The sequence below is a fragment of the Budorcas taxicolor genome, chromosome 7 (genome assembly GCF_023091745.1).
Source record: "Budorcas taxicolor isolate Tak-1 chromosome 7, Takin1.1, whole genome shotgun sequence".
Taxonomy (NCBI): domain Eukaryota; kingdom Metazoa; phylum Chordata; class Mammalia; order Artiodactyla; family Bovidae; genus Budorcas; species Budorcas taxicolor.
The window spans coordinates 40,696,517-40,721,948 of NC_068916.1; the positions used below are offsets into that span (position 1 = coordinate 40,696,517).

General features: G+C 38.7%; 1 protein-coding gene across 1 annotated transcript; it reads right to left on the reverse strand.

Moving 5' to 3' along the window:
* Positions 1-6,241: 6,241 nt before the first annotated feature.
* LOC128051101 (olfactory receptor 2H1-like) lies at positions 6,242-7,180 on the reverse strand. Its single transcript, XM_052643589.1, has one exon. The coding sequence runs from the start codon at positions 7,109-7,111 to the stop codon at positions 6,242-6,244; it is 870 nt and encodes a 289-aa protein (XP_052499549.1). The 5' UTR covers positions 7,112-7,180.
* Between the last annotated feature and the right edge of the window lie 18,252 nt (positions 7,181-25,432).

The following is a 25,432-nucleotide window of genomic DNA, read 5'->3' on the forward strand; positions in this document are numbered from 1 at the left end:
GAAATATCTGAATAAAGACCCCACAGTATAACTATTAACTTGAAAAATCCATGAAGTTTTCCTCACTAGGAGAGCTAAAAAATAAGTAAAGATGATGGATAGAAAATCAGTATGCAAACATCAACACAAGCAGTTGGAAAGAAATCATTCTTTCCAATCATTATAGTAAAAATTAGGTCAGGCATGAAGCAGCAATGGGTGCTAAAACCTAGTAGGAAATTTAAATGATGAGCAGGATTCTTATGTAGTCTGAAATTATCTTTATACATTGGCTAATCAGTTCCAGAAGAAAAATACTAACTATATAAAAAGCAGAAACTAGACAGTACCCTGACAGTCTAAAAACAAATATCAGGGAGGGCAGACGGATGCCTTCTTTTGGGTAAGATGACTTGAGGAGAAACTGATATCACTATTGTGTGTTTCTGGTTGAGAACCCAAAATTTAATTAGCAAACACCATACAAACTCCAAATGAGGAAGTTCTATGAAAAGGGAAAGGAGACTATATTCTTCAAGACTGTCAATGTCAGTGTTAATAATGGGTAGATGTTGGAGTGAGGGAGTTATTAAATTATCCTTTAAACTGTTCTTATTCATGCATCTTTTATGTACATATGATGTTATTTCCAAATAAAAAGTTTAAATAATTAAAAAAATGGTATTTCTAAATACCTGCAACTTAAAATATAACAAAATCCTATTAATCATAGAAATAAAAGTTATTAAGTGTACAGGCAAAAGAAAAGCAAAGAAATTTTTGTCACCATCCAAATCTACAAAGATTCATCCACTGTAGTCATTGACCAACAGTGCACTCTGTGATTCAGACAGAGGAAATTAAAGATGACTATAAGATGCTTTGCGTGTGGGCAAACAGGTTTCTTAGTTAGATGTATCTCAGGAAGAATTTTAATAAGCCCAGTTTCTTTCATCTTACCTTACATAAAAAAGCATGGTAATCATTAACGAGATATTTTTTCTTTATGACTAGCAATAATCTTTTACCAAGATGTATTCTTAGCTATACTCATTCCCTAAGGCCTTCAGTTTTAAGAATTTGTCTTGGATTTATCTCATGTATACTGACTTCTTCCCCACCTCTTTGGAGCAGTTCCTCAGAGGTATCTGAGAGGCTATCTCCTGGACTAAAGTCCTCAGTGAGATCTTGAATAAAATTTAACTTGTACATTTTTCTTTCAGTCAATATTCACCTGGAATAAATTTCTTAAAAATTATGTAAAAATCATACAAAAGAAGACCTGAATGAATGGAGAGATTGAGAGATATGTCATATTCATGGATGGGAAGATTCAGCAGCATTCACTGCTCATTATTCCTCCCCTCAAACTAAAATTCAATGCAATTGTTATTAACATACTGACAAGAGATTTCCACAGAATTGAGCAAGATAATGTTTAAATGAATGTGAAAAATAAGAATCAAAGCATATCTGGGAGAAACTCAACAACATAGCAGAACTTGCCACACTAGAGATTAATAACTGATTGATGTAATATAGACAGGATAGAATTCATGCACAAGCATAGGCATGCATGGAAATATGATTTATGACACCAAAAATGTTGAGAAAAGCAAAGACTAGTCAATGAATCTGACTGGGACAAGCAGCCATGTATATAGAAACATTATATTTCTGCCTTATATAATATAAATAAATTACAAATATAATGAAAACACATTTAAAAAACAAAGCTATATGTACAACAATGTGACTACAGTTAACAATACTGAATTGTATCCTTGAAGTTTGCTAAGAGGGTAGGTTTTAAATGTTCTCATCTCACACAAATACACATATATACACAAAAGGAAAAGTGCAACTATGTGAGATAATGAATACGTTAATTAGCTTGATTGGGATGATTGTTTCACAATGTATGTATGTGTGCATGCTCAGTTGCTAACTGACTCTTTGTGACCTCATGGACTATAGCCCACCAGGCTTCTCTGTCCACGGAATTCTCCAGGCAAGAATACTGGAGTAGGCAGTCATTCCCTTCTCCAGGGTATCTTCCTGATCTAGGGATCAAACCTGGGTCTCCTTCTTCTTAACAGAGAGAAAAGCCACATTCAAGAATACTGGAGTGGGTTGCTATTTCCTTCTCCAGGGGATCTTCACAACCAAGGGATTGAACCCTGGTCTGCATTTGCAGACAGATTCTTTACTCTCTGAGCTACCAGGGAAGCCCATTCAAGTCTTACATCAGCTTACTTTTAAAATTCATTACTCAGTTAAATTTATTCCAAACTCAGTCAATCATGACAATGCACAAAACGCTTTTCTCAGGGTCCACTTTCCAAAAACCTTCCCATCATTTTCTATATACATCACTTATTTTTTTCTATTCAGAAACAGTCAGCTTTAAGACAGAGTTACTTTCTTCTCCCTTAATAAAATACAATTCGATTCCTTATATCTTCTTTACTGAAAACACACATTCTACTTTCTTTAAAAGTTTTTTCCACATTTAGTTCACCTTTCCTGTTAACAAATTTGTAACAGAATAAGGTCTTATTTGATCTCTAGTAAATATTGGTACAACAGAAGTTCTGTACTTAACATTGATTATTCTAAAGACATGTCTGTATTAATCCAACAAGCTTAAGCCACGTTTAGTACTAAATATGAGTTTAGTACTGAATATTTTCCAGATGACATGAACCTGAAATTTATTCTGGCCAGATTATTTTCTGTTTCTGAGTATTTGTATAAGCACTCAATTTCCTTTAAGCCAATTAAATAGAACTCTTTTGAATTAATTTTTGGCAATACCATGCAGCTGTAACACACATACAAATTCTTGACAATCACACACGCACAGAGGTCTCATAGTCCCTCTTACAAAATTTCAGCCTTGAGTCAGGTACAATATCATAAAACTCATCAGTTACAAACTGTTGGATTGGAATTAGGCTTCTGGCAGATGGAACAAATCAAACTCATTTTTCTAGATGGCTAAATCTTTTTACTAATATTTACAGAAAAGACTGGCTTACTTGATGGTACAGTGGTAAAGAATCCACCTGCCAGTGCAGGAGAGGTGGGTTTGATCTCTGGGTCAGGAAGATCCGTCGCAGGAGGAAATGGCAACCCACTCCAGTATTTTTGCCTGGGAAATCCCATAGACAGAGGAGCCTGGAGGGCTACAGTCCCCAGGGTCACAAAAGAGTTGGACACGACTTAGCAATTAAACAACAGAAAAGACTCTTAGGATTTCTATTTATCCTTGACAAGTCAAGTTCTAAATTATTTTACTTGCTTTTCAAAATTTGTCTTGAAAAGGTGTTGGAGATAAAGGTTCCTGGGAAGACCAGGTAGGACATTTACATCTCAAAGGTACAGGCAAATTTCTTCTTGGTTTACTTTATTTCCCTTTTGTTTAATGCTTAGAACCCTCTTAAGATAAATAGGGAAGATTTGGGGAGTGGTAAAAGGATTGATGGGCTGTGGATTATTTTTGAAGCCATACCTTTGGTCCTATAAACACTGCATTTGTAAAATAAGGACAGTTTTTTTTTTTTTTTTCTTTTCCTTTTTCAAAGAATCAGATAGCCACTTCAATGATTATCAAAGGACTGATGCACCCATTCACCTATGGTGTAAGATTTTACATTCCCTCATTTAGCTTAGGGGAGAAAACGTCCCCTCCAAACTTCCATCAGGCTCCAAATATCAACTATTGTTAGTCAAACTAGTGACCTCTTATTTTGGTACTCAATTTACAAACATTTTTGTGGATCTTCTCTAAGTTTAAGAAATTTGCACCTTGTATTGAGATACTCTATATAATCATCTTGACTTGACAATCATTGGCTGGCTATCTTCAGCCAAGCCCAGAACATTGATATTCCACATTGCAGGGTCCATTAAGGCTTCTATTTTAGCTTCAGATTTCGTCTGTTCCTTTTTATCTTCTGTTAGAACTATTTGGTGATGAGGTTGGTTCCCTTGCCCCTTGAGAAACAGAGTGGCCCCTAATATAGTGTCATCCCACTAAAGGGATGGGAGAGCCAGACACAAACAGAAAGAAATTTAGAAACAACGAGCCATTGATGCTGCACAAAAGGGTTCCAGGAAAGTGTGCCCCTGCCTCTCCCTGACACCCTCATTACATATTCATTGTGATTACTAAGGTTTCCAGTTCTTTGGGTTAATTCTGAGAGGTTGCTCCAGAATCTATAGGGAATTCTATCAGGCGGTCCATCACATCAAAGACTACCCAAGGCTTGACATTACTTAGGTAGGTGGTATCTTTAGTCAGAGCCACTTTTTGATTCCTTCAGTCTTCTGTTTGCAAAACTATCAATGGCCCAGGGGCCACCCATCACTCTCTGGCATCTGGGGCATTCTTTCTTCCAATGTGCTGCTTGTTTGCCAGGGGCACCTTGATCGCAATCCTTCCTCCAGTGCCCTTTTTGTCTGCATGGAGTACACTAGTCCTGCCTGGGTACCTGTATGCCGACTGGTCTTCCAGGGCCAGATTGGATCAGAAAAATCAGCTTCCCTTTTGTGGCTCTCTGAGCAGAAAAAGCCACTGCCAACATTTGGGCCTTTAAAATATTTTTCTGGGTGCATTCAGCATTTAAGGCCATATGGTTATTATTGAAACTGAATAAGCTAATTGGAACAACTCATTCATTGAAGTGATTCAGAAATCACTTTCTGAGTTTTGTGCCTGAGGTCTGGGGAAGACTGGCCTATGGAATCCAAAAGGGCCTGTCCTTCAGGAGAGGAGGAATCTGTTTGAATACTTTTAAAATCTCCACTTGTCTCCTTTGGAATACCACAGGATTTTCATCCTACTCCTATTGGACCTCTTTTGCCTTTTCATATTTAACAAGTTTTACTGTAAGTTTCTTCATACCTTCTATTAAAAAGGTAATCATGTGGTCCCATCTATTTCTATCAATTGAAATCACCAAGTAATTCCATTGTGGGTTTTCCTCATGGATGGCCTCATTCCCTACTAAGTATACTGAGTGGTCCTGTAGGGTGGATCTATTAAAATGTCCTCTAAGTAATTCCTGGATTTATCCCTCCAAGTTACACATGCCTTAAATTCTTTTTGGGTTCTATTACCTAAATGCAAGGCCATGAAAATTTGAACACAGTGTACTTCACTCCACTTTCAATTTCCTAACTGATATTGTGGCCAAACTGGGTGACATAACTTAATAAGTTTTTCCCTTCTTAATTCCTGTTGTTCAAATTGTTCCTAGTCCTGGAATATCTGGCCCAGAGACCTATCAGCCAGAATTGATGCAGCCTGATCTATTTTAGGGCCAAAACTGAGGTGATGTCATTAGCTGTGAAAATTGGTCAAGAATTCCACTTACTATTATAGATACTATCCCTTCCAAGGCAGTCTCCCAACCAGGTACTAGTGAAAGAAACAGCACAGAAGGTAAACCCAATGGTGCTGACAATGAGCGGGAGTTGGTCTAACTGGTCTCCACTGAAAGAAAACCTTTGCAGGTAGAAAAAGCCTGTCCAGGTGACCTTGCTTGTTGCTTGGCGGCATCTTAAGGTTGCTCTTCTCAATAGTCAGATTTAGCTATTTCAGTCATTTTCTTGTGTTCCCTCAGTGCTAGGGGTTGTAGCTACTTCCTTTTGCCTTTCCCTCCTTCAATAGCTAGTTAATAATTCCTTATAATAAGTTCTCTCTTTTAATAGAGACACAGACATAGAGAACGAACTTATGGATACCAAGGAGGAAGGGAATGGGATGAATTGGAAGATCGGGATTAACATACATACACCACTATATATAAAATAGATAACTAATAAGAAGCTACTCTATAGTACAGGGAACTCTACACAATGTTCTGTGGTGATCTAAATGGGAAGGAAAACTAAAAATGAGGGGTATATGTCTATATATAACAGATTCACTTTGCTGTATGGCAGAAACTAACAACATTGTAAAGCAACTATACTCCAATAAAAATTGAAAAAAAAAATATGGTGTCTATTATGTGCTGATAGCCTGATGGGAACAATGTTGCACTTTCATTTAAATTTAAGAACAACATTGCAGGATGCATCAGATTTTAGTATTGACAGATCTTTTGTCTGGACAAATCAGGCTTTTGACCTTTCACATTCTTGTTGATAATTGAGAGTTCCCACAAAAGAAATACCACATATTTAATGTTGTGAGCAACTGAACTGGACAAAGGCTGACAAATTAGCTCATGAATCTGAGCTGATTTGCTTACTACACATTGGATGTTCTGTCTTTCCCAAATAGCCTCTTGAGAGCCCCCTTTATGTCCTTGTTCCTCAAGGTATAGATGAGAGGATTGAGAGTGGGGGTCACCACAGTGTAGAAAAGAGTTAGAAACTTTCCTCCCTTCTGGGAAAAATGGCTTCGGGGCTGGATGTAGACAGCAGTGACTGTGCAGTAGAAGAGGAAAACAACCACCAGGTGAGAGGAACAGGTTTGGAAGGCCTTCCTCCTCCCTTCATGGGACTGGATGGCCAGCACTGTCCGGGCAATGTGACCATAGGAGATAAGGATGAGCAGGAGTGGCACCATAAGGAAAACAGAGCCAATAACAGAAATCTGGAGCTCATTGGAGTGTGTATCCCCACAGGCCAGACGGATCAGTGCAGGGACTTCACAGACAAAGTCGTCCACCCGGTGATGATGGCAGAAGGGGAGCTTCATGGTGGTGGGTGACTGCACCAAGGTGCCAAATATGCCACTTGACCAGACCAAAAATGCTAGCTTGTGACACACGTGAGGCTGCATGATGACTGTGTAGTGTAGGGGTCGGCATACTGCCACATATCTGTCGAAGGCCATGACCAGCAGCAGCACACACTCAGCAGCTCCCAGTCCCAAGAAGATATAGAGCTGGACTGCACATCCCAGGTAGCTGATGGTCTTGTCTGGGCCCCCGAGATGGACTAGCATCTGGGGAATGCAGCTGGTGGTGAAACAGAGGTCCAGGATGGAGAGGTTGGTGAGGAAGAAGTACATGGGGGTGCGGAGGTGAGGGTTTAGGTGGAACAGAAGTATGATTGTGGTGTTGCCCACTAGGGTGATCATGTAAGAGACAGACACAGTCACAAAAAGGGTCATTTCAAGGCTGGGGTTATCTGAAAAACCCAAAAGGATGAAGTCATCTGGGATGGTGCCATTGACATGTCTGTCTAGTGCCCACCTGGGACTGCAAGAAGCAAGACATCAATTAGAATATCACCTAGAAGTGGCAGAGAAAAGTGATTTGTAATTTTAGAAAACTGTCTCTATTATCTTATATTAATAATTTTTCTGGTGTTTTGCTGACTTTTTTTTCATCCTGTTAATTTTTGGATATTTTCATCTGTTCCTTTCTTCAAACTTGGATAATTCTAGCATTTTCCTAGAAGCCAAGAATATGGTAAGTGAATGTTCAAAATTAACCCTTGCCATTGTGATCAACTACATGCTAAAAACTGGAGAACCTACAAGAAATGGAAAAATTCTTAGAAATATACAAACAACCAAGACTGAATCAGGAAGAAATGGAAAATCAAAATAGACCAATTACTAGTCAGGAGATTGAATGAGTAATCAAAAATTTCCCAACTAAGAAATACCGAAGATTAGATGGCTTCACTGGTGAATCTTATCAAATACCTGAAGAACAAATAATGCCAAACCTTCTCAAACTCTTCCAAAAAATCAAAGGTGAAGGAAAACTCCCATGCTCATTTTATGAGGCCAGCATTACCCTGATACCAAAGTTAGATTTCAGATATGCTATCAGAAGAGAAAACGAAAACCAATATCCTTGATACCTATAGGTGAAAAATTTCTTAATAAAATGCTGGTAAATCAAATTTAGCAGCACATTAAAGAATCATGCACCATGATGAAAAGGAATTTGGCTTTGGGATGCAAGGATAATTCAACATAGGTACATCAATCAGTGTGATACACCACATTAATAAAATGAAATGATAAATCATATGACAATCTCAATAGATACAGAAAATCATTTGATAGAATTCAACATCTGTTCATGATAAAACTTTTTAGCAAATTAGGTATAGAAGGAAAGTATCTCAGCATGCTGTGCTGTGTTTAGTCACTCAGCCATTTCCAACTCTTTGAAACCCTAGGGACTGTAGCCTGCCAGGCCCCTCTGTCCACGGGAGTTCTCCAGGCAAGAACACTGGAGTAGGTTGTCAGGTCCTCCTCCAGGGGGTCTTCCCAACCCAGGGATCGAACCCAGGTCTCCCACACTGCAGGCAGAGTTTTTACCATCTGAGCCACCAGAGAAGCCTATGAATACTGGAGTGGGTAGCCTATCCCTTTTCCAGGGGATCTTCCTGACCCAAGGAAGATTGAGCCAGGGTCTTTTCCTGTATTGCAGGTGGATTGGTTACCAGCGAGCTACCAGGGAAGCCTATTTCAGCATAATAAAGGCCATATATGCCAAGTCCACAGCTAACATCATACTCAATGGTGAAAAGTTTGAAAGCTTTTTCTCTAAGATCAGGAATAATACAAGGGTTCACTCACTTACCACTCATAGTTCTATAAGTCCTAGCCAGAGGAATCAGGCATGAAAGATATACAAAAGGCAATAGAATTGGAAAGGATTCCAATTTGCAGATGATTTAATTCTGTGTTGCTGTTCATTTGCTAAGTCATATCTGACTCTTCACAACCCCATGGACTGCAGCATGCCAAGCTTCCCTGTCCCTCACCATCTCTTGGAGGCTGCTCAAATTCATGTCTATTGAATCAGTGATGCCTTCCAACCATCTCATCCTCTGTCGTCCTCTTCTCTTGTCTTCAATCTTTCCCAGTATCAGAGTCTTTTCCAGAGAGTTGGCTTTTCACATCACATGGCCAAAGTATTGCAGTTTCAGCTTCAGCATCAGTCTTTCCGATGAGTATTCAGGGTTGATTTTATTTAGGATTGACTCATTTGTTCTCCTTTCTGTCCAAGGGACTCTCAAGAGTCTTGTCCAACATACAATTCAAAACCATCAATTCTTTGGTGCTCTGCTTTCTTTATGGTCCAGCTCTCACATCCATACATGACTACTAGAAAGACTATTGCCCGGATTATATAGACCTTTGTTGACAAAGTGATGTCTTTGCTTTTAACATACTATCTAGTTTTGTCATAGCTTTTTTCCCAAGGATCAATCATGTTTAATTTCATGGCTACACTCACCATCTGCCGTGATTTTAGAGCCCAGGAAGAGGACATCTGGCACTGCTTCTACTCTTTCCCCTTCTATTTTCTATGAAGAGATGGGACTGGATGTCATGATCTTCAGTGTTAGTTGCTCAGTTGTGTCCAACTCTTTGTGACCCCGTGGACTGTATCCCACCAGGTTCTTTTGTCCATGGAGTTCTCTAGGCAAGAATACTGGAGTGGGTTGCCATTTCCTTCTCTAGTCATGATCTTGGCCTTTTTTTAAAAAAAATTTTTATTTTTACTTTATTTTGCTTTACAATACTGTATTGGTTTTGCCATACATTGACACGAATCTGCCATGGGTGTACATGAGTTCCCAATCCTGAATCCCCCTCCCACCTTCCACCCCATATCATCTCTCTGGATCATCCCCGTGCACCAGCCCCAAGCATCCTGTCAGTTCAGTTCAGTTCAGTTCAGTCACTCAGTTGTGTCCGACTCTTTGCAACCCCATGAATCACAGCACGCCAGGCTTCCCTGTCCATCACCAACTCCCGGAGTTCACTCAGACTTGCATTCATCCTGTATCAAACATAGACTGGCGATTCATTTCTTACATGATAGTATACATGTTTCAATGCCGTTCTCCCAAATCATCCCACCCTCTCCCTCTCCCACAGAGTCCAAAAGTCCGTTCTATACATCTGTGTCTCTTTTGCTGTCTCGCGTACAGGGTTATCATTACCATCTTTCTAAATTCCATATATATGTGTTAGCATACTGTACTGGTGTTTTTCTTTCTGGCTTACTTCACTCTGTATAATAGGCTCCAGTTTCATCCACCTCATTAGAACTGATTCAAATGTATTTTTTTTGATGGCTGAGTAATACTCCATTGTGTATATGAACCACAGCTTTCTTATCCATTCATCTGCTAATGGACATCTAGGTTGTTTCCATGTCCTGGCTTTGGCTTTTTTAATATTGAGTTTTAAGTTTGCTTTTTCACTCTCCTCCTTCATCCTCATCAAGAGGTTCTTTAGTTCCTTTTCATTTTCTGACTTTAAAGTGGTATAATCTACATATCTAAGGTTGTTGATATTTCTCTGAGCAATCTTGATTCCATCTTGTGTTTCATTCATCCCAGCATTTTGCACAGTGTGCTCTGCGTATAAGTTAAATGACAGGGTGACAATAAACAACCTTGTTGTACTACTTTCTTAATTCTAAACCAGTCAGTTGCACCATACAAAGTTCTAACTGTTGTTTTCTTGACCCATATTTAGGTTTCTCAGGAGACAGGTAAGATGTTCTGGTATTCCTGTTTCTTTAAGTGTTTTCCACGGTTTGTTATGATCCACACAGACAAAGGCTTTAGCGTAGTCAATGAAAGAAAGGTAGATGTCTTTCTGGAATTCCCTTGCTTTCTCTATGTTCCAACAAATATTGGCAATTTAATCTCTGGATCCTTTGCTTTTTCTAAATCCAGCTTAACAGACTAGTCCAAGTGGCATGCAAAATTCATAGATGCTAATACCTGTTTGCTGGACACTTAGTATTTACAAATCATTTTGCCTCCATTTAATGACCGAAACATTGGTGTTCTAAATAAAACATATACAATGTGGCAGCTATTTACTTGATAATGAATGATTGTTGCTTTCTGGTTTTATTGATATGTATTTTCAAGAGAGGAGTAAAAAAAATCCACAGTTATAGCAAATGAGAGCTAACGAAAGTTCTGAACATCCAGAGTCAGATTATTTTAAAACTGTTGACTAGAAGTTGACTTTCTGTGCAATGATATCATAGTAGATTTTAAGAACTAATAAAGATGCTAAATCTTTGGAAATCTCCATGTAAGTATCAGATATTTTGCTCTGTAAGAAATGACCTCCTAAGTTCTAATAACAGAAGGGTCTGTGACAATAACATAGCCTTCTTTGGAAAAATCTAGATGAGAAATGAATGTGTGAGGGAAGAAAAATAATTATTACTTAACAAGAAAGTTGTTTTAATGAGTCTAAGCTATTGTTATTTTAATCAATTGCTATTTTAATAAATATATATATACTGAATCACGTTATTTTAATATATGTATGTATGAATCTGATGAGTCTGAATCAATTGTTATTTTAATATCATATATATATGTATGTGTATGTATGTGTATGTATGTGTATGTATGTATATGAGGTGTTAATATCTGTCTTAGAATTTAAAACTCAGTGAAAAAGTAAAAGTATGTTTGCTCAGTCATGTCCAGCTCTGTGCGACTCCGTGGACTGCAGCCCACCAGGCTCCTCTGGCCATAGAATTCTCCAAACAAAAATACTGGAGTGCATAGCCATTTCCTTTCCATGGAATCTTTCCCCACCCAGGGATAAAACCTGGGTCTCCTGAATTGCAGGCAGATTATTTACCATCACCAGGGAAACCTTAAAACTCAGTAACTACTGAAAAAACACATTTCATTTTCAGCAATTTATCATATATTTTTTCGGCAAATCAGGCTATTAAAGAAAAGGTGTAATCTGCAAGCTTAGATTCAAAGTATATCTTCTTATTTGCCTCCCCTATGTGTTTTTAAATAAAGAAACCTTAAATATATGGCGAAAAAAAATAAACCCAGCTTGAATATCTGGACGTTCTCAGTTCATGCAATGCTGAAGCTTAGCATGAAGGATTTTGAGTATAACCTTACAAGCATGGAAGATGAGTGCAACTGTCTGGTGGTTTGAATATTCTTTAATACTGCTCTTCTTGGAACTGGGATGAAGATTTTTCTTTTCCAGTTCCGTGACTACTGCCAGGTTTTCCAAATTTGCTGACATATTGAGAGGAACACTTTGATAGCACCATCTTTTAGGATTTTAAATAGCTCTGCTGGAATTCCATCACCTCCACTAACTTTATTGACAGCAGTGTGTCCTAAGGCTCACTTGACTTCACACTCCAGAAAGTCTGGTTCTGGGTGAGTGACCAGACCATCGTGGTTATCCAGGTCATTAAGTTTTTTTTTGTACAGTTTTTCTGTGTATTCTTTCCATCTCTTCTTTATCTTTTCTTCTTCTATTAGGACTTTACCTTTTCTGTCCCTTATTGTGCCCATCTTTGGATGAAATATTCCTTTGATATTTCCAGTTTTCTTAAAAAGGTCTCTAGTCTTTCTCCTTCTGTTGTTTTCCTCTATTTCTTTGCATTATTCATCGAGGAAGGCCTTCTTGTCTCTCCTTGCTGTTCTCTGAAACTCTGCATTTAGTTGGGTGTATTTTCCCTTTTCCCCTTGCTTTTCATTTATCTTCTTTCTTCAGCTATTTGTAAAGACTCCTCAGACAACCACTTTGTCTTCTTGCTTTTCTTTTCCTTTGGGGTAGCTTTGTTCACTGCCTCCTGTATGATATTATGAACCTCTGTCTATAGTTCTTCAGGCACTCTGTTTATCAGATCTAATACCTTGAATCTATTTGTCACTTCCACTGTATAATTGTAAGGGATTTGATTTAGGTTATACCTGAATGGTCTAGTGGTTTTCCCTACTTTCTTCAATTTAAGTCTGAATTTGGCAATAAGGAGTTCATGATCTGAGCCATAGTCAGCTTCCGGTCTTGTTTTTGCTGACTGTATAAAGCTTCTCCATGTTCGGCTACAAAGAATGTAATTGATCTGATTTTGGTATTGACCATTTGGTGATGTCCATGTGTAAAGTCGTCTCTTCTGTTGTTGAAAAATGGTGTTTGGTATGACCAGTGCATTCTCTTGGCAGAATTCTGTTAGCCTTTGCCCTGCTTAATTTTGTACTCCAAGGCCACGCTTACCCGTTACTCCAGGTATCTCTTGACTTCCTACTTTTTCATTCCAATCCTCTATGATGAATAAGACATTTTTTTTTTTTGCTGTTAACGGAGGTCTTCTAGGTCTTCATGAAGTGAAGTGAAAGTCACTCAGTCGTGTCTGACTCTTTGCAACCCTATGGACTATGCAGTCCATGGAATTCTCTAGGCCAGAATACTGGTGTGGGTAAGTCTTTCCCTTCTCTGGGGGATCTTCCCAATCCAAGGATAGAACCCAGGTCTCCCACATTGCAGGCAGATTCTTTACCAGCTGAGCCACTAAGGAAGCCCAAGAATACTTGAGTTGGTAACCTATCCCCTATCCAGCAGATCTTCCTGACTCAGGTATCAAACCAGGGTCTCCTGCATTACAGGTGGATTCTTTACCAACTGAGCTATCAGGGAAGCCCAAGGTCTTCATAGAACTGATCAACTTCAGCTTTTTTAGCATCAGTGGTTCGGGCATAGACTTGAATTACTGTAATGTGGAATGGCTTGCCTTGGAAACAAAACAAGATCATTCTGTCATTTTTGAGGTTGCACCCAAGCACTTCATTTCAGATTCTTGCTACTCCATTTCTTCTATGGGATTCATGCCCACAGTAGTTGATATAATGGTCATCTGAATTAAATTCACCCATTCCCATCCATTTTAGTTAACTAATTTCTAAGATGTCATTTTACTCTTGCCATTTCCTGCTGGACCACGTCCAGTTTACCTTGATTCATGGACCGAACATTCCAAGTTCCTTTGCAATGCTGTTCTTTACAGCATTGGATTTTACTTTCATCACCAGGCACATCCACAACTGAGTGTCGTTTCCAGTTTGGCCCAGCCGCTTCTTTCTGGAGCTATCAGTATTTGTCCTCCATTCTTCCCCAGTAGCATATTGGACATCTTTTGACCTGGAGGGCTCATCCTTTGGTATCATATTGAAGAAGGGAAGAAGCAGATGGCTCAGACTGAACTAACTCCACCTTATACTTTTTGTGAACTCTGGACTACATATCTGGTAACCATGGAGATAACATACCAGTGGCTGAGCAGACCTCCCGGATGGATTAACACCAGACCAGGCTGACCTCATACCTAGACTTCTTAGGAGAAGAAGAAAATGATAACTCACTATGTTATCAAATACCTTCTGTAATCTTAATGGTACTTATTGATGTGGGCTACACTGCATGGCTAGTTGGTTTTCAGAATGTGAAACATGACTGTAAGTTAATTATATCTCCTTGTAACATTTTCCAGAGCAGACTTGAGAAAATTGGGAATGTAGGCTTGGGTACATACACACTAGATATAAAAGGTAGACACAAAAAATTGTCAGTGTCCCTGGCTAAAGAGGAACCTCTACCTTGGACCTGCTGGTGTAATAAACTGCACTCCACTATCTCCACTGTCCTTCTGAGTGAGTTTGTTTCCTGGGCTCTTTGGCTACAAAAATAACTTTTTGCCTTTTTATACAGTTCATGGAGTTCTCACAGCAAGTATAATGGAGTGGTTTGCCATTCCCTCCTCCAGAGGATCATATTTTGTCAGAACTCTCCACTATGACCCATCCATCTTGACCCATCCTAATGACCCTGCATGACGGCATGGTTCTTAGCTTCATTGAGTTATGCCAGCTCCTTTGCTACAACAAGACAGTGATCCATGAAGGGGAATTTTATGTATAGAAAATCCTAAAAACTCCATCTAAAAACTATTCAATCAAATTAACAAAGTCATTAAAGTTTCAGGATACAAAGTTAATGTATGGACACAACTGAGCAACTATCACTTTCATTTTCATTTTGATGAAAAAGAACAAAGTGAGAGGTGGCACACTTCCGTTTCAAACTACAGTATAAAATTAGGAAATTAAACAGTATGACACTGGCAAAAAACCAGACTAATGAATAATTGGAACAGAACATAGAGCCCAGAAATAAACTTAGTACATACTTTTAACTAACATTTGCCAAGAGAGCCAACAATAAGAGAGCTCAATAAATGGTGCTAGGAAAATTGAATATTCACATGTAAAAAGAATGAAACTTTTTTATACAGCTCACAAAGCTTGATCCAAAATAGATTAAAGACTTTAGTGTAAGACTTGAAACATAAAACTCCTGGAGGAAAACATAGGGAAGAAAACACCTTGGCATAGGTCTTTGCAATATTAAAAATATGACACCTAAAGCATAAACAGCAAAATAAAACATAAATGTGACTACATAAAACTAAAATACTTCACCACAGCAAAAAGAAATATTCAACAAAATGAAAAGAGAACCAACAAAATGGGAGAAAATACTTGCAAGTCCTTTATCTGATAAGAAGTTAATATCCAAAATATATAAAGAACTCATACTACTCAGTAGCAAAAAAAAAAAAAAAAAAACCCACCCCCTCAAAATCCCAACCAAGCAATCAAACAAAAAAAGACACCAAATAATCCAATTTAAAATAGGTAATGAACCTGAATAGATATTTTCAAAGAAGATATACAAAAAGCCAATAGGAACACAAGAAAATGCTAAACATCACAAGCTATTAGGGAAATATAAATCAAAATTACAATGATATATCCCCTTACATCAATTAGAATGACCATCACAAAAAGACAAGTGATAAAAAATGCTGATAAGGATATAGAGAAACGGGAACATTTGTGCACAGTTGGTGTGATTGTAAACTGGTGCAGACGTAATGGAAAACATATATAAGATCGTCAAAAAATTAAGATTAGAACTACCGTATGATCCAGCAAATCCACTTCTGTAAATAGAGCCAAAGGAAATGAAAGCAATAACTCAAAAAGATATCTACATTCCTATGTTAATAGTAGCAGAGTTTACGATAGCCAAGACCTAGAAACAACCTCTCTGTTGAATGAATGGATAAAGAAACTGTGATATATATATATATATATATACACATATATACACATATATATACATATATACATATATACACACACATATACATATACATACATATATATACATATATGTATAGTAACATTATTCAGCAAAAAAAAAAGTGAGGAAATCTTACCATTTGCAGCAATGTCATTGTATTTTGAGGACATTATGCTAAGTGAAATAAGTCAGACAGAGAAAGACAAATACAGTATGATATCATTTAAATGTGGAATGCAAAAAGAACAAAACACAGCTCCTATAAAAAGAGATCAGATTTGTTGTTATCAGAGGTGGAGGTTGGGGGAATAAGAATTGGAATAAGGTTGTCAAAATGTACCAACTTCCAGTATAAGATAAATGAATAGTAAGGGATATAATACAACATGATAAGTATAGTTAACATTGTTTTATGATGGGCTTCCTTGGTGGCTCAGATGGTAAAGAATCTGCCTGCGACGCAAAAGACCCGGGTTCAGTCCCTGGGTCTGGAAGATCCCCTGGAGAAGGGAATAGCTATCCACTCCCTGGAGAATTCCTTGGACAGAGCAGCTTGGTGGGCTATAGTCGATAGGGTTGCAAAGAGTAGGACATGACTGAGCAACTTAGACTCTCACTTTATGATGTACATGAAAGTTACTAATAACAGATCCTAAGAGTTCTTATCACAAGGATAGGACTTTTTTCTCCCTTTTTCTTTCTATAATATCCACATGAGATGAAGCATGTAATCATTTTATAATGTATGTCTGTCAAACACACAGTGATATATGTTAACTATAACTCAGTAAAACTTCAATAAAGCCTCCACAAAACACCTCAACCCTTGCCATCCTTCGGTAGTAGCATTAAGTGATTCTTCTAATCTCTTCTTTGGAATCAAGGCTGCCCTTTAGCTTCTATGTAAGTGATTTTGGTTAAAATTTGTTTACTCTAACTGCAACTCTGCCCCCTTGCCACTCCCTGTACCACTCCCCGCCCCCAAAAGCAATCCATTTCTGTACTCATCCTGAGGCATATCTACCTCTTTGCTAGTGAGCAGAATTCAGCATCTAATGTTGTGTCACTGAATGGCATTTCTATCAAGCAGTAACGAAGCCACCGAGATTTTGTGAGCTGATAGGTACTTTTTGTCAATGTGTGCGCAAGTGCTCAGGCAACAAGCAGCCTCTTAAGATACTCTCTTCCCACATCTGGAAAAGCCTTGGCTAGCTGATCTTCCTTCCAAAACATTTTAGCTTATAAGATATGTTTGTCCCATTTTACCCCCAACTCCATGGAGCCGCCTGTGATTTTTTCCTAATAATACATGTCTATGTGCAGCTATGAAATTAAAAGATGCTTATTCTTTGGAAGGAAAGTTACAACCAACTTAGATAGCATATTCAAAAGCAGAAACATTACTTTGCCAACTAAGGTCCATCTAGTCAAGGCTATGGTTTTTCCAGTGGTCATGTATGGATGGGAGAGTTGGACTGTCAAGAAACCTGAGTGCCAAAGAATTGATGCTTTTGAACTGTGGTGTTGGAGAAGATTCTTGAGAGTCCCTTGGGCTGCAAGGAGATACAACCAGCTCATTCTAAAGGAGATCAGTCCTGGGTGTTCTTTGGAAGGACTGATGCTAAAGCTGAAACTCCAATACTTTGGCCACCTCATGTGAAGAGTTGACTCATTGGAAAACACTCTGATGCTGGGAGGGATTGGGGGCAGGAGGAGAAGGGGACAACAGAGGATGAGATGGCTGGATGGCATCACCGACTTGATGGACATGAGTTTGGGTGAACTCCGGAAGTTGGTGATGGACAGGGAGGCCTGGTGTGCTTAAATTCATGTGGTTGCAAAGAGTCGGACATGACTGAATGACTGAACTGAACTGAACTAAACTGATGTTTCTCAAAACTTAAGCAATAAATATCAAAATTGACTCAGGGACAGTTTCAAACTGCCCATATGACCCTGATGATTTTGAAAATTCCATTGGTGTCCTGTGACCCTGTGTGAGAATTTCTACAGGTATGAGGCATTATTACTATTATTACATTGATTTTACTGATGGCTTTGCTTGTGGGATGTGGGTTAGAAAAAGGGTAAGGACATCCTACTCTTCACTGCAGGTCTTTCCTCTGTAACCAGCACTGGGTGGTCTAATGGGCTGCACTTGGTATGTAACCTCTGCCAAAACCCTGAGGTGCTGGCTTTGTGGTTCCTCCTCAAGATGCTGGTCTCTAACTTGCCTTTCCTCCCCTGTCTTTCTACTTGTCTAGTCTTGATAATTCATGAAAACCCTATTCAGGGTCTAAACTAAAGGAAGTCATAGTTACAGGTGGTGGAGAAGAATAGAGAATCCATGTATATGCTCCTATACTCCAGGAAAACATAAAAGAGAAAACTAACAACAAAAGAGATAGTCGCTGATGGAAGGGCAATGTCTCACCTGGACTTTGTGCATATTTTGGGGAATCATAAAGTGTTTCTGAGTTGGATATAATATAATGATATGAAGCATGGCATAGGAGAAATAATGAAGCTGAGAGCACCCTCTTTGCCACTCCCTGCTAAACACATAAGTTAAGTGCATGCCCAAACTTTCCCTTGTGTTACTGGCAGTGCTCCCTGGCCCTTTCCTCTTCATTACTCACTACTAGCAGTGCAGGTCTAGCTTCCCTCATGCTAGGATGCTGCAGCAAGTCCTGAACTTCTCACACAGTCCTCTGGGAAATAGCTGTTCTATCCTCCTCCTCCTCTTCCATCTGCTTAGGATCTTCACTTTCCCATAGATAAATTTAATTAAGTAGATGAACAGTCATAACTAGGTCCCCTCTTCACCCTGCTAGGGATCTCTGATTATTTCACATCTTCTGATACCTCCCCACAGCCCTGCCATTAGCTGACATCATGCTGAACCTGTCCTTGTACAAGTGCAGCGAGCTTCTTTCCGATGCCCTCTGGCTACTCTGATGATCATATCATCATGGTGCCTGCCACCTCTGAGGCCAAATGGAGATTATTTTTATTTCAGCTACTTGGAATCTAGGAAGATGTTCCCCTGGTTGCTATCAAAGACTTTAATATATTCACATTTCTATCCTGGTCTAAATCTTAAATACTTGGATTGCTGACAATTTCAGTTTGTATCACCTAAGCACTCCTACTGTAGTTCTTTTACATTAATAGTTGATAATTTTAAAAAATGCATTATTTGAAATTAGTATGAAAGTAGATGAATAAAAATCAGACACGACTGAGCGACTGAACTGTACTGAGACAACAACTTTACTCAATTCATTTCAGCATCCCTCTAAGGGATTTTCAAAGTGAAGCATTCACTACATATTTATCACTTTGCAACTTCAGTTAGAACAGTGCCATTTCTTTCTTTTTTTTTTTGCCCATTTTTTAACACTTAGGAGAACAATCCATTTCTGGCCATTGGTTTTCAAAGCAGACATCATAACAGTATCTGTTTCTCATTAATACTTTTCAGTAATAATGCCGATATTACTTATTGTTCTATATTTGTGACTACATTTATTTACTTTCTAACTGATATCATTTACCCCCAAACAATCCTTATGATGCATTTATTTTGTATCAATATCATTATCTTCAAGGAGGAATTTATATTTCATTTACTTTCTAATCACCCTCCAGCCTGTGATCAATTCAGGCAGGAGATACCTCCTTGGAGCTGGAAGCTGAATCTGGAATGTGCTAGCTTAACATCGCACTATGGAAATGTATGAAGGGAAGAGGTAGTTTCTGGGCCATGCTATAGTAGGGATGTGGCAAAGGTAGATTGAGTTTCCTTCTGGTGAATTCTGCCTTCCGTTTTCCATATTCCTTGACTCCTTAGTTATATATATATATTCATCTAAATGATCTCTGTTCCCTTGCAGCTCCAAGTTTCTCTTTTCCAACATAACATGCTATTGATAAATGCTCTGCACTCCTGATAGGGGAAGCCTCTAATGTTAGGTGTCATGAGCTTTGTGCGGTAATCCTACTTTATCTTCTAGGGGAGTACTCAGCTATCACTTAATGGCTCCATGAGGAGTTTATTTTGTTCACCACTCTGTGTTTATTTGTGGTTTATTTATTTTGAGGCTTCCCTAGTGGCTCAGACAGTAAAGAATCTGCCTGTAATTCAGGAGACCTAGTTCAATCCCTTGGTTGGGAAGATCCCCTGGAGCAAGGAATGACTATCTACTCCAGTATTCTGGCCTGGGAAATCCCATGGACAGAGGAGCCTGGTGGGTGACAGTCCCCGGGATCTCAAAGAGTCGGACATGACTGAGGGACTAACACTTACTTACTATGTGTTTATTTGAAATATATTCACTTTATCTGCAGACTCTAATTTAATAATTTATAAAAATGGAATATAATATTTCCAGGTCTAGGATTATATTGTTCTAGAAACCCTGGTCCTTGTACTTGAATCTCAGAAACGATCATCCGTTATCTGTGTTGCAGCATCCTGTTCTATAATGGCAAATCTTCAGTCATACAATGTTTAGACTATCACTGATAAACTGCTGAAACTCTTTATTTTCACAGCTGTTGTGACCCTTCTAAGAAAAGATCCAGCTATTCAAGTCAATCTTCCCAATGCTGGTTAGTGCAAATCCTTGAGAACCCAAGAATTTGTGGAAACTTCTTTTCCTTGTTTTGTTCTTACCAGCACCTATGTTTTTTCCAGAGCACTCTTGAGTGAACAAACGTAGATCCACTTGCCATAAAGTATTCCCGTTATGTAATGACATCATTGATGTGAAAGCTGGCATGTACCGGGGCAGAGATTATAGAGAGTGAGGGGCAATAACAGATCCTAGGAGGTGGAAAATGTCGATTGACTTTATCACCTTTCTGGTTCTCAGTTGCCATGTCCTAGCAGCCTGGAAGCCCCTCTTTTTGCCATTCTCCATGGACTCTCCTTAGCCCTTTTTGGTTTTGAGAAATTCACCCATCCTGGCCCACATACTCTGCATGACCAGTAGAGCTGATCATCTGGGGAGAATTGTCAGAATACTGCAATGCAAAAGCATCGATCTTAAAACCTATTGGTTTGAGTGGAACTGGGCTCATCCTTGGTGAATTCACATCTATCTATACTACTTATTTGGAAAATAATTTAATGTAAAATGAATACAAAGCATTACACAAAAATCATAATGCTGTGAAGCACAGATAAACTGTATCTATTGTGATAAACTTCTGGTTATAACACAAGCTAATTGGTAGTAAAAATGTCCAAAATGATTATAGAAAATTTTGGTTTGTATGTTTTCCTCACTTCATAAATCCAGGAAAAGATAGACAAATCACTGACAGAATTTTCAAACAAAGATCATTTTTCTCAGGCAGAGCATATTGGATATTTAGGGCAGTGGAATTATAGTACAATACTATAATGGTGGATATGCATCATTATACATTTATGAAAATCTATAGAATGTACAACCCCAAGAGTGAATTCAAGGTAAACTATGGGTTTGGATGATAATGATTTATCAATGTAGATTCATCAGTTGTAGCAAACATGCCACTGTTGTGTGGGATGTTGATAGTGGGGAGATCATTCATGTATAGGGGGAGTGAATATATGGGAATTTTTTACCCTCAATTTTGCTGTGAACCTAAAATTTCTCTGACAATGAATTTTATTAATTAAAAAATAGCATCCCCCCAAATATTTGTATGCTGATATCTTCCACACACAAAAAATGGTAATCATTCTCATTGGGTTTCATTCAGTTGCTGCTGCTGCTGCTGCTGCTGCTGCGTCACTTCAGTCGTGTCCGACTGTGTGTGACCCCATAGACGGCAGCCCACCAGGCTCCTCTCTCCATGGGATTTTCCAGGCAAGAGTACTGGAGTGGGTTGTCATTGCCTTCTCCTGTTAAATGCAGGTTAATCAGTCTTTTAGAAAGAGAAATCTTGCTTTTATCCTTTGACTCATTGTTGCACCTTCAAGTACTCTGGGCATAATTTTTTTTCAGATGAAGTTGCTTCTTTTCCCTGCCCCTCCAGCTTTATTGAGATTTAATTGACATATAACATTGCAGAAGTTTAAAGTGTACAATGTGTTGATTTGGTATGCTTATATATTGCAAATGGTTACCACCAAAGCATCAATAATAGGTCCATTACATCAGAGACATTACTTTGCCAACAAAGTTCTGTCTAGTCAAGGCTATGGTTTTTCCAGTGGTCATGTATGGATCTGAGAGTTGGACTGTGAAGAAAGCTGAGCACTGAAGAATTGATGCTTTTGAACTGTGGTGTTCGAGAAGACTCTTGAGAGTCCCTGGACTGCAAGGAGATCCAACCAGTCCATTCTGAAGGAGATCAGCCCTGGGATTTCTTTGGAAGGAATGATGCTAAAGCTGAAACTCTAGTATTTTGGCCACCTCATGCGAACAGTTGACTCATTGGAAAAGTCTCTGATGCTGGGAGGGATTGGGGGCAGGAGAAGAAGGGGACGACAGAGGATGAGATGTCTGGATGGCATCACTGACTCGATGGACGTGAGTCTGAGTGAACTCCGGGAGTTGGTGATGGACAGGGAGGCCTGGCGTGCTGCGATTCGTGGGGTCACAATGAGTCGGACATGACAGAGTGACTGAACTGAACTGATGTCACATAATTAATTTTTGTTTTTGTTTTAGTGAGAACATTTAAGATCTACAGACTTAGTAACTTACAAGTACATATATGATACTTTTAACTATAATTGTGCTATAAATTAGATTCCTAGATGTCATTTACCTTCTAACTGTAAGTTTGTACCTTTTGATCATCATCTCCCTAATTTCTGCACCCATCAGCTCATGGCAACCCCCACTCTACTCTGTTTCTGTGAGTTCAGTTTTTATAGATTCCGCACATGTGATATCATATAGTATTTACCTATTTTTCTTGACATTTCATTTAACATAATGCGGCCTGGCGTGCTGCGATTCATGGGGTCGCAAAGAGTCGGACACGACTGAGCGCCTGAACTGAACTGAACTGAATGCCCTTATGTTTTATCTATGTTGTTGCAAATGGTAGGATTTCCTTCTTTCTCATAGCTCAATAATATCCTATCGTGTTTGAACTTCACATCCTCAAACTTCATAAGACAGTTCTGGTTTTCTTATTTTTATTTTTACCAGTGTGATTTGCTCATATTGTTCTTTGTGCAAGGAATAGGTTTACTTTTCCCTTCGATGTACCTAATCATAGCCATTCCCAAAGGCATCATATATGTTCCTTTTCCCTTCTCATGTGCATTTTATAGTATTTCAGCCCAAGTTTGATCACAGCCTGAGCAAGGGTATAAATGACTTACCTCCAGGACACCACGGTCATTGAAGAAGGGTTGAAATTAGAGACCTGTCTTTATTAGCATCCTGGGCACAGAATCATGAAGAGATGACAGTACTAGTGCTGTGGAAATTTTCTGCCTATTTCAAGAAGTCTCAGCTTGCTGAGACTGATGAGGCAACTGGGACTCCCTTCCCAGAAGAAAATCAGCTTTGTGTCTGAATGTCTCCTATGGTGAGTTCTCTCCATCACCTTGGGACCTAACCATATCTGCTCCTAGTTATTAGAGATGGAAAATTTATAGGTATCCACCTTAAGGGAATCTCCCCCTGTCTTTCCATTCACCTAAGTTAGATTTTACTGTTTTTAAACCATTCAGTAAGCAGAAAACTCAATAAATCCTATTGACCTTGGGGCCTTCTCAGTTTGGGTCCCATTCTCATGCTTTCCCTAGCCTGGTGTTTGGATTCAGAATCTGGTGATTTCTTCCTCATAGACAAAAATGTGAAGATACTCAGAAAAGATTTTGGGATTCAGGAGAAAGTATTTATATATATATATATATATATATATATATATATATATATATATATATTCTAAATTATATGTATCCTTCAACTGGTGGGTCATCTTTGTGTTTATAATACTGACCCAAATATTTTTAAAAATTCTGTCAGCTGAAAAGTGCTACTGTGGCCAAAAAGTTTGTTTAGATTTTCTGTAAGATGTTAAGGAAAAACTCAAATAACTTTTTGGCCAACCAAGTATTTTTATTTTCATTTTATTTTTATTTTTTGCAACTAAAAATTGTTTATAAGTGTAAGTTAAAATTTTTGATATGGAAACTGAAAAATGTGAAAAGCAGTTGAACACATGCACAAATAAATTATATATGTCCTTATAGAAGAAAATTCACGTATTGTGTGCGTGTGTGCTAAGTTGCTTCAGCTGTGTCCTATTCTTGGGACCCTACAGACTGTAGCCTGCCAGGCTCCTCTGTTCGTGGGATTCTCCAGGCAAGAATACTGGAGTGGGTTACCATGTCCTTCTCCCAGGGGGGAGAAGGGGATCTTCCCGACCCAGGGACTGAACCCACATCATTTGCATTGGCAGGAGGGGTCTTTACTACTAGTGCCACCTGGGAAGCCCCGTCATGAATACTGAGTTTATGTAAAAAGAAGCATTAAACTTTCTCATTCTAACTCCATTCTGTTTTCCTGCAGTAGTCACCATCATAGTTTTATGTATGTATATAAGGACAAATGCAAAGCCAACTATATACATATTTTTTCTCCTAAGAAAGATAGCGCTAAGTTGTGTCCAGCTCTTGTGATCCCATTGACTGTAGCCTACCAGGCTCCTCTGTCCATGGGATTCTCCAGGCAAGAATAGTGGAGTGGAGTGCCATTTCCTTCTCCAGGGGATCTTCCCGACACAGGAATTGAACCCAGGTTTCCTGCATTGCAGGTAGATGCTTTACTGACTGAGCTACACAGAAGAGAAGTTTCTTTTTTTCCTATGGTAGAGACAAAATGATAGGCTGAAAAACATCAAGGGGGAAAGATCTATCTGTAGGTTTTCTTTTTCTCTCACTTCATAGCAAAAAGTACAAAAAATTTTACAAAAACCAAAACCCACAAAATGCTAGAGGGGAAGTGCCATGTTTCTAAAAAGTACAAACATGTTTCCTAAGTTTCCATCTCAGGTCAGTTATCAGTTAGTTATCATTTAGAAGCCTGTGAATATTACCTTACTTTTGGGGCACTCTATTTCCTCTTCCTTAATACTGTGGCCTTGGACTAGAGGATGCCTGCACCTTCCCTTTGCCACTTAGATTTTGTTATGGCTACACTATCAAGTAATTACTAATAACAATGACTTACATAATTCAAATGCCAATGCTTGAAATAAAAACATGTCTGAATAGTGAATGCATATTTTGGTACCATTGTGAAACCAGGGTTTATATATCTATAGGAAGAACTGAGAAGTTATCAACATAGCTGTTTCTGGTTGCTGCCTACCCATTTTCATCTCCTTCATTTGGTTCTGTAAAAATATGTAGGTCTGAGGTACTAGGAAAAACTCTTCTCATGCACTAAATTGTCAGGCCATCTGCCACAGGGTGGGTTAGGAGGTAGATTAGAGAGGAAGGCTGGGGAGTGAACGTGACCAGCAGAGAGACCAACATCCTAGAACACAACCACCAAA